The sequence below is a fragment of the Gymnoscopelus braueri genome (assembly GCF_963280865.1).
Source record: "Gymnoscopelus braueri genome assembly, chromosome: 5".
NCBI classification, from domain to species: domain Eukaryota; kingdom Metazoa; phylum Chordata; class Actinopteri; order Myctophiformes; family Myctophidae; genus Gymnoscopelus; species Gymnoscopelus braueri.
This window is the reverse complement of record NC_137606.1, coordinates 51,129,587-51,140,771: the sequence shown is the minus strand read 5'-3', so window position 1 is coordinate 51,140,771 and position 11,185 is coordinate 51,129,587. Positions and strand designations below refer to the sequence as shown.

At 39.5% G+C, this 11,185-nt stretch overlaps 1 protein-coding gene across 1 annotated transcript in view; it reads left to right on the top strand.

The window, feature by feature from the left end:
- Positions 1-5,767: 5,767 nt before the first annotated feature.
- LOC308085977 (uncharacterized protein) overlaps positions 5,768-11,185 on the top strand; it is a gene marked incomplete at its 3' end in the record, with an annotated part of 29,889 nt that continues 24,471 nt past the window's right edge. Inside the window, exons 1-3 of the mRNA XM_080429294.1 lie at positions 5,768-5,974; positions 7,970-8,284; positions 8,943-9,260. Coding sequence (XP_080285420.1) covers positions 5,890-5,974; positions 7,970-8,284; positions 8,943-9,260 — 718 coding nt within the window. The 5' untranslated portion in view covers positions 5,768-5,889. The remainder of the gene's footprint in view (positions 5,975-7,969; positions 8,285-8,942; positions 9,261-11,185) is intronic.

Genomic DNA, 11,185 nt, shown 5'->3' with positions numbered 1-11,185 from the left:
GAAATACTGTGTCCGAACATTTCTATGTTGGTAATGGTGTTAAGCAAGGGGGGATTTTATCTCCTCTATTGTTTAATTTATACATGGATGGTCTGTCTAGGAAACTGAACCAGTGTAAAACTGGATGTGTCATAGGTGATGCTGTAGTCAACCACCTTATATATGCGGATGATTTAATTATCTTTTCCCCCTACAGTGCAGGCTTACAACAGCTTCTCAGGGTTTGCTCCCAGTATGGCATTGATTTTAATATTAAGTATAATGCCAAGAAGAGTAGCATCATGATTGTGCGAAGTAAAGATGATAAAAAGGCAGTATTTCCTAATTTTATTCTCAGTAGCAACATACTACTTGTGTGCAGTGAGATTAAGTACCTTGGACACTGTATATCCGATGATCTCTCTGATGACAAAGATATCCATAGACAAAGATGCAAATTGTATGCCCGGGCAAACATACTAATGCGGAAATTTCACAAATGCTCTGTACATGTCAAGGTATCACTCTTTAAAGCCTTCTGTACACCATTGTATACGGCTCACTTATGGAGTAACTACAAAGCTAGCAGCATGCGAAAACTAAAAGTTGCATATAATGATGCTCTGCGGTTGCTGGTGAGGGTACCAAGATGGCACAGTGCCAGCCAGCTGTTTGTAAACCTGGGGGTACCTACCTGTCAAGCCCTGTTAAGAAATGTAATGTACAAATTCATATGTCGTCTTGAAAAGTCTGACAATCATGTTATTAAGATTTTAATTAACCCTGTCAAGAGTTCTACTCGGTTCTCTTCCATGATATGGAGACATTGGCGTAACAGCCTCTACTGACTTTGAACAGCTGTAGTTGGACTGTTTTTTATGTGTTTTTTTCTTTTTATTATTTTATTGCTTTTACTGTGTGATTGTCATCCTGTCTTGTTGTATGGACCCTGAGTCTGAAATAAAGATTGAATTGAATTGAATTGATAGGTTCTTGGTTTATACCTATAGTCCTAGATTACTATTTCTATGCATTTGATGTATTACCTCGTGTTTACCTTGCTTACCTTGATTACTTAATCACTCTGGATTAAGAGCGTCTGCTAAATGCTTAAATTGTAAATTATAAACCTCTCAGTCTCTCTATTTCTCTATTCTCTCTAGAGTGGAGGTGTTTCCTTTGTATGATTCAGGTGTAATAATGGCGGTTTTGGATAAAAACAATATATATATCATGTTTTGTGTCACCTTTATTCCACCATGGTGCCTCCTGGTGGCTGTGGTAGAATGTGACCACAAACGCACACACACACACACACACACACACACACACACACACACACGCACACACACACACACACACACGCACACGCACACGCGCACGCACGCACACACACACACACACACACACACACACACACACACACACACACACACACACACACACACACACACACACACACACACACACACACACACTTTTTATTCCTGCCCTAAGCTTGCTTCTTTTTGGAAATGTGTTTTGGACACTCAGTGTGGTTCTAGGATTCTCTGTGACTCAATAGCATCTACAGTGTGTCTCCTGTAGGGGGCAGATTTAAGTCCGGGAACACATCTGTGTCATTTTATAGATTTATTTGGCTATTAACAAAATAGCAGATCTACAAGCTAGCTCATAGCGCGGCACCGAGTGCCGCGTGTGCGTGCATGTGGACCTGATGTGTCCCCCCAGGTCATATTCCATTCCGGCGCCTCTGGTGTGTGTGTGTGTGTTGTGTGTGTGTGTGTGTGTGTGTGTGTGTGTGTGTGTGTGTGTGTGTGTGTGTGTGTGTGTGTGTGTGTGTGTGTGTGTGTGTGTGTGTGTGTGTGTGTGTGTGTGTGTGTGTGTGTGTGTGTGTGTGTGTGTGTGTGTGTGTGTGTGTGTGTGTGTGTGTGTGTGTATGTGTGTGTGTGCACTGTGCAGTGACTAACATGACAGGAGGAGGAGGGTTTACGTTGAGGAGACTTTGGAGGCGGGGCTGTAAGCTGCCCATCCAATCAGAAGTTAGAATGCTACTGTATTGTATGTGCTATTGTTCCATTGGCTGAACTTCTTTTGGTTCTTTGGGTTGGACTAGATGCATGTTTGTGGTGAGAATGCATGCAGTGACTAGTCAGTCACATTCATACCCACTATGTGAGGGTTTGTATGTCAGTGTTTTAACTATTATCTTTAAGGCAGAGGGTTTGTATGTCAGTGTTTTAACTATTATCTTTAAGACAGAGGGTTTGTATGTCAGTGTTTTAACTATTATCTTTAAGGCAGAGGGTTTGTATGTCAGTGTTTTAACTATTATCTTTAAGACAGAGGGTTTGTATGTCAGTGTTTTAACTATTATCTTTAAGACAGAGGGTTTGTATGTCAGTGTTTTAACTATTATCTTTAAGACAGAGGGTTTGTATGTCAGTGTTTTAACTATTATCTTTAAGACAGAGGGTTTGTATGTCAGTGTTTTAACTATTATCTTTAAGGGAGAGGGTTTGTATGTCAGTGTTTTAACTATTATCTTTAAGACAGATGTCAGTGTTTTAACTATTATCTTTAAGACAGAGGGTTTGTATGTCAGTGTTTTAACTATTATCTTTAAGACAGAGGGTTTGTATGTCAGTGTTTTAACTATTATCTTTAAGGGAGAGGGTTTGTATGTCAGTGTTTTAACTATTATCTTTAAGACAGATGTCAGTGTTTTAACTATTATCTTTAAGACAGAGGGTTTGTATATATTTGGACATCAGGGGAAAAGGGCTCCCCTTTATTATGTATTTATTGCTTATTATGTAGCAGGCCAGTTGTTCTCAAAGTGTGGTCCGGGGACCCCCAGGGGTCTTTGAGGGCGCTGCAGGGGGTCCCCAACAAAAAAATTACAGTTGAATCATTTCAGCCCTTTAATTTTTCGGCTTTATTTATACAAGAAAATGTTGACAAATCTTGATGCATTTTCTCTCATCAGGGTCCCTGGTTCAGCATCTTTTCTAAAGACGGTCCTTTGAGAACCTCTATAGTAATCAACCACCCACTCTGAGTCTGTGTTCATGGATGGAAGCCTCAGTGATGCAATGCTGTGTGCTATGACATCATCACACTGGAACATATGTGTGCTATGACATCATCACACTGGAACATATGTGTGCTATGACATCATCACACTGGTACATCTGTGTGCTATGACATCATCACACTGGTACATCTGTGTGCTATGACATCATCACACTGGTACATATGTGTGCTATGACATCATCACACTGGAACATCTGGCCTTGTGTTAGTTAGACAGTTTAGGACCTGGGATCAGCACTAGAGTTCTCAACAGGCCTGAACATGAAGGCCTGTTGAGTGTGCTCATGTTATTGATACTTCTAGTGCACGTGACCTACATGCATTGTGTCGTTCCTGTGCTTTTGATACTTTTAGTGCACGTGACCTACATGCATGTTGTTGTGCTCCTGTGGTTTTGACACTTACATATCATGTGTATGTGTGTATTAAAATGTTTATTTAGAGTAGCCTAAGTACTGGACAGCTTCACAGTGCATTTTGAGTCTAATTGACAAACATCATTGTCTATTATTGTTACTTTAGTTCATTAGTTTATTTGTAAGAGAAGTACAGAGAAACACTGACAGTGTGATGTACTGTACACATAAGCATATACAGTAGATGAAGATCATTTACATCAATAGTTCAACTCATTAAAATAACAAACAAATTAAAATCACTGCAGTAGGTTAATAAAAGAAAAAGATCCACTTTATGTATAGAGCACATTTAAGTAAGCAAATATATACAAAGAAATACTAACAATAAACAGGGGGGAAATATTAAAGCACATAAAACTAACATCCACTAAAAACATAAATGATTAATTGATGGATAGATAATAATAATTTTTATCCTTGAATATGCAATGAATGTATTACATAGAAAGAAGCAGTCAAATTAAAAATACATTCTTAGCATACAATTTAAGTCATGCAAGGACTAGAAAAAATATAGTGTATAATGATTAATAATGACGAATTTCTACCCTAATTTAAAGATATTAGAATATAAGGAAAGTGAACTTCAAAGACTGGCTGCAGCCAATGCGAGGAATAGAAGAGAAACAATGATCTACAAACCAGTGGTTCTCAATTGTTTTCATGCCAAGGTGTCTGTCTGTCTATCTGGCTGGCTGGCTGGCTGGCTGGTGTGTGTGTGTGTGTGTGTGTGTGTGTGTGTGTGTGTGTGTGTGTGTGTGTGTGTGTGTGTGTGTGTGTGTGTGTGTGTGTGTGTGTGTGTGTGTGTGTGTGTGTGTGTGTGTGTGTGTGTGTGTGTGTGTGTGTGTGTGTGTGTGTGTGTGTGTGTGTGTGTGTTTTTGTATATGGTAGCCGAAACATAAGTGTTTCACTTGTTCCTCATTCTGCTGGGGACCCCCTGGAACCCTCTCAAGGACCCCTGGGGGTCCCCAGACCTCACTTTGAGAACCAGTGAGCTGTACTGTCATGATGACAGTACAGCTCACTGTCATGGCATTTAACACAGCGTTGCCAGTTTTGTGAGAGAAATAAGCAACCAAATATACGAAAACAAGCCCAAAATAATTATTATTGTATAGGCCACATGAGCGCTTTAAACCTATATATACTGTATGCATCGGCTATTTGAATGCTTTTTGATTTTAATTAATTAATTAATAAGGTAACAACGCATCACAATTGTGAGCTTGTAGATCTGCTATAAAAGAAAACATGAAATAAAATGTGGAATATTAGGATTATTTTTTGAAACATTCTAACAACACAAATCTGGTAGGGGGGCATAGGGACAAATACTAATTTTAATTTAGGGGGTCCACTGGTTTTAATAATAATTAAAACATTAGATTGCTTTTTTCATTTATTTTATCTTATTTTTTTATTGTATTTATTTTTTTAAATATTCAAAAAAATATATTAAAAATTAATGAAAAAACTTTTCGAAAAAACACGGCCCCCTCGCGTATTAGGAGGGCAGGGTGAGTCACCAGAACCAAGGACGGGTGTTTTTGATAAATCTAACATGTTAAAAATGGAGTTTGAAGTTATAATGGGTTTGTATAAGAAGGGGGCGTGTCTGATAAAATGAATATCAAATTTCTAAATAATGAATCAAGCAACTTGCTGCGGGGCTCACAAAAGTCTGAGTAGACGATAAAACGACCCAAAGTTTTTTTGAAAGTGAAATATCCCTTTAAATAACCGGATATGGAAGGCGGACTCTAGACCGTATTACACTCGTTATATTATACCTCTATGATTACACTGTCTGGTTCAGTGGCCATGGTTCACATGACACTCCTCTGCCACAAGCGTCATGCAACTTGCTCCTGGTTTTTGAATTTTCTCCATTTACAACCCGTACACAAACATTAACGTTTATATTTCAAATATAAAGTTTGGACCCCACGGTCATGGATGTAACAAGTTAAAACGCCTGGGTCTAAGTACCCGTATTTTCCGTATTGTTCAATTAAAAGCATTTTAATCTGATCGGTGGGCATTTTCTCAGAACGTCTCCAAATGTTTTTTAACTACGCGACCTTATCGGTTGGAAGGTGTACTGCACTCTGATACATCATAACTCTTTTTCATTGCCGCCGATCGGATTAAAATGCTTTTTATTGAACAATACGGAAAATACGGGTACTTAAACCCAGGCGTTTCAACTTGTTACATCAATGGCCGTGAGGTCAGCACTTTATATTTGAAATGTGAACAGGGAGACATTAAAAAAAAACAGGAACAAGTTGCGCCATGACTGTCATGTTTCAGGGCTAAAAGTTCAGATGAATCCAGGATGAAATCGAAAGTATGAAAGTAAAAATCTAATCTGAGCACAAAGCAGGAGGACAACATGATGGCGGATCTGTCCTTCCAACGTGTTTATTTCAACATTCTCCTGGTAATATGGACCAGCTGTTACAACACTTCTGTTACAGGTAAGGTTAACTTATAATGTTTAATACTTAATAAAACAACTTATAAGAGTTATTACAGTGGAGTAACGCATAGGGAGAGGTAGCTCTGGTCCAGAGTGTTAGTGAGTTCTCTCTAAAGCTCTGCTTACAGACAAAGCATTCCACTGTCCTGTGAGGCTCCAACTGTAGTAAAAAATAAACTAAACTATTTCGTTATTCAAACATTAGTTGTTTCAACTAATGTTTTGTGTTGTTGAAAGTCTATTCTCCAGGGTGGGAAGTCTCTCATGGACATTATTGTATTTACTCCACTGTGCCCCCTACAGGTCTGCTCAATGGTAATTTATATTGACCAGATCTGTAGGGGGCGCAGGTGAATACAATAAATAATATCCGTCTGGTGGACATATTTTATTTTCTGCCCAAAAAGTATATTATACAGAGAAGGTGGGGTGCTGAGAGGCTTCCCACCCTGCAGAATAGACTTTCAACAACACAAAACAGTCTTTGTTTAGGGGAATAGTGAAGTAGTTTAGTTTATTTGTACTAAAGATGGAGCCCTCGCAGGGCAGTGTAATTCTCTGTCTATAGAGAAGTCACTAAGGCTCTGGACCAGGGCTAAGGGAGGGGCTGATTAAGTTTTGTAGAACATAATGTGCAGACGTTTTCTTTTTGTTTAATTGATTGATTTGATTTGATTTGATTGAATACTTTATTAGACAGAAATGCAAACAGCACAGTCATACACTTGGTCTAAAAGGATAAAGTCCTGAGGACTTGTTTCCATTAAGGTCCTGTGTATTCGATTCATAGAGACATTTAAAGACATACAATAATATACAATACTACTCTATATCCTAGACATCATCATAGTCGCTTGAAGCCTAATAGTATCAACATTATATACTGTAAGCCTACATACTGTAAGTGTGTGTGTATATATATTTGTATATACATATATATATACATATACATATATATATATATATATATATATATATATATATATATATATATATATATATATATATACATATGTATATATATATATGTGTGTGTGTGCGTGCGTGTGTGTGTATATTTACTTCCCCCCCCGTTTTTTGGCCCCTGACTAGGGGCAGGTGCTCAAGTGAAAAAAAGGGCACCTTGTGTGATTTATTGCAGGCACATCTTGTACGTTGTAATTACATATGTATTTATTTCAATAGCCATATGCTGACTGATGCAGGTATTTAATAATATTCAACAGGTTGGTTTCTGCTGTAACAATCCTCCTATAATTTGACAAACCTCTGTAGTGCGTGGTGTAGTGGTGAGGCCAAAATTGGTTCTGCCCGTTTCTCCTCAGTGGCTGGAGCAATTGATCTGAATTTGCACACAGCCATTGACCATTACTATGTGCACCTATTTTACCATTACACCAAATCTCAGCTGTTTATTAGCGCTTTTGTGTTCGCTGGCTCCCGGGTTGCCAGATCATGTGCGCATATCCCCCCACGGGTATGGTCTAGTTCAATATAACATACATAAGTAGGCTACTACTATTATTAATGTACCTGCACAGAAGATTGAAATACCACCTTGAACTGAGCATTAATCACTAGCAGTGGTGTCAGTCAGTGGACTCATCCACTGTCATAGCTATAATGCACTGTGTATGTTTTACCATTCTGTCACTGACTGTCACAGCTAGAATACACTGTGTATGTTTTACCATTCTGCCTCTGACTGTCACAGCTAAATGTACTGTGTATGTTTTACCATTCTGCCTCGGACGGCGCTGAGTCAACTGAAGGTAACTTTGCAACGCTGGCTCAGCGTTGCCTCTCGTGGCTCAAGTCACCTTCAGACAGCGTGCCTCCGTCGGTGCACCTTTTATAATCTGACTCATTCAGCATACATGGTGTACAGTCTAAGGATCAAGTCAAATCTTTATTATGAGGACACTCCTGCATGTAGGTAAGCTTTCTTTCAGGATGATCATTGTCATGTTTTAATGTTTTTCTTCTCATTCAGGTGATTATTCAGTGAGGCTGGTTGGTGGTTCAGACAACTGTTCAGGCAGAGTGGAGGTGTTCTACCGTGGCAGCTGGGGGACGGTGTGTGATGATTATTGGGATCTGGATGATGCCCAGGTTGTGTGTAGACAGTTAAGCTGTGGAAAAGCTGTGTCAGCACCAAGGAAAGCCCACTTCGGACAGGGTGATGGAAACATCTGGATGGATAATGTCAAGTGTTCAGGCAGTGAGTCACAGCTTTCACAGTGCAGACATGAGGGGATTGGAACTAACAACTGTGAACACAGTGAAGATGCTGGTGTTGTTTGTTCAGGTAAATATGAATTTTATTGCAATTAATAATGATGCTTGTATGTGTGTTGTCATCCTATCCTATATTAAAATTGGCTAAAGGGAGGACCTTGTATTGAACTTTATTTTAATGTGCTTTTTTTGCAAACTCCCAAAAAGGTGTTCAACCAATGAAAAAAACTGTGATATTTATTACAGGCACATCTTGTATGTTGTAATTGCATATGTATTTATTTCAATAGCCATATGCTGTCTGATGCAGGTATTTAATAATATTCAACAGGTTTGTTTCTGCTAAGTTACTGTGACAATTCAATACAACATGAATAAGTATGCTACTACTATTCTTAATGTACCTGTACAGAAGATTGAAATACCACCTTGAACTGAGCATTATTCACTAAAATGCACTGTGTATGTTTTACCATTCTGCCTCGGACGGCGCTGAGTCGGCTGAAGGTGACTTTGCAACACTGGCTCAGCGGTGCCTCTCGTGGCTCAAGTCACCTTCAGACAGCGTGCCTCTGTCGGTGCACCTTTTATAATCTGACTCATTCAGCATACATGGTGTACAGTCTAAGGATCAAGTCAAATCTCTATTATGAGGAAAGTCCTGCATGTAGGTAAGCTTTCTTTCAGGATGATCATTGTCTTGTTTTAATGTTTTTCTTCTCATTCAGTTGATTATCTAGTGAGGCTGGTCAGTGTTTCAGACTCCTGTTCAGGCAGAGTGGAGGTGTTCTACCGTGGCAGCTGGGGGACGGTGTGTGATGATCAGTGGGATCTGGATGATGCCCAGGTTGTGTGTAGACAGGTAGGCTGTGGACCAGCTCTGTCAGCACCAAGGAAAGCCCCCTTCGGACAGGGTGATGGAAACATCTGGTTGGATGAGGTCAGGTGTTCAGGCAGTGAGTCAGAGCTTACACAGTGCAGCCATGGGGAAATTGGAACGCACAAGTGTACACACAGTGAAGATGCTGGTGTTGTTTGTGTGTTAGGTAAATATGAATTTTATTGCAATTAATAATTATGTTTATATGTGTGTTGTCATCCTATCCTATATTCAAATTGACTAAAGGGAGGACTGGCCAGCCTCTAACATCACACTCATGTCACCATGACTCCATATAAGGAGTTCCCAATTCAGCTACGCCCAATGTTGAGCTCATAGGACTAGATCAGTGTTTCCCAACCTTTTTGGTGCCAAGGCACACCTGGCATAGCCAAAAGATCCCAGAGGGCACACCTAGATATATGGTGTGTGTATATAAATGTGTATATATATATATATATATATATATATATATATATATATATATATATATATATATATATATATATATATATATATATATATATATATATATATATATATATATACACTATAAATGTATATATATATATATATATATATATATATATATATATATATATATATATATATATATATATATATATATATATATATATATATATATATACACACACACACACACACACACACACACACACACACACACACACACACACACACACACACACACACACATACACAGATTATTGGGCAGGTATAAAGAAACCTTGAACATTACAAAATGTCTTTGGCCTACAAATATATAAACTTGGGTCAGTGCAATGAATGGAGGATTCTGATTTCACCTTCCCAGAGTAAAACTTCTTATATTTGGTACCCAATATACTTCTAATATCTGTTAATAATATCTAATAATCTGATCCTGATAGCATTATTGCGGACGCATGCACTGTTGCCCACTACAGACGAACACCAAAACTCTTGCCCCAAAACAGTCACCCCCGGGGGAAATCCGGTGGTATTCACCTGGTATTCCTAAACGTAACCTCATTAAACTATGACTAAACCTAACCTTATTCCTAAACGTAACCTCAGTAAAACTAATAATATGGCTAACCCTGAACTTATTTCTAACCTTATCCTCAGTAAAACAAAGGTCCGCGAAAAGAAATGGGGGCGAGCGTGTTTTGGGGCGAGTTTTCCGGTTATATTATATCGACGGCACCGCGGCTTGAAGTTACAAGAGATTCTCTCCGTGGAGTAATTAAACACCACAAACTACACGGATTACGTTGACACAAACACACTGGAGTGATTTAGAAGCACTTTATAAGAAAACTATTATGTTGATTTAACGTTAGTAGGCCTGTATGTGTTTTATTGTTGGACATGTGGCACGTTATAACATGGGCTTTGACAGCCCCTCTTCTTCCCGGTTTGGCGGATCTGCTGAACGCCGTATCGGCCCGTTCCGACCCACTTTCATCCCTGAGTACCTGCCAGGGGAGTACATGTGATGGCCCCATGAAGACAAAGCCACACATTTGCATTCCTATGGGCGAGGGTCATATGGGCGAGTGTAGCAGCAAGCCCACGTATCTATTGTGTGCTATGATTGTGTGTGTGTGTGTGTGTGTGTGTGTGTGGGGGGGTTCTTTTTTCTTTCTAAATTTTAATCTGAACCCCAAGGCTGGACTAGATAGTACAATCCCTTAGATTAATCAGCACTTGGTATTGAGTGGGGTATAGAGGGTAAACGCTTCACTCTGAAGCTCTGAACTCTCAATGACCTCTGAACTCTCAATGACCTCAATGAACAACCTGCCGACTCCTCAACGAGCTGTTGTCACGGAGATGACAGCCCATTGAGCCATAATACAAGTGTAGGACTACACAGAGAAGCACTCTCATGTAAACAGGTCTTTTCAACTCTTTTGAGTTTGCGCCGGGCCGGGAAGGAGAGGAGATGTGTGGGTGTGGCTGCTGTAGCGCACCTCTGTAGACCCGCCCACGTTGAGAGGGAAGGGATCGAGGGGCACGGCACGGGAGTGCCGCAGGCACATGTAGGGGGATGTCTGGCAAAATTACGACACACTTTTGGGCAATTGT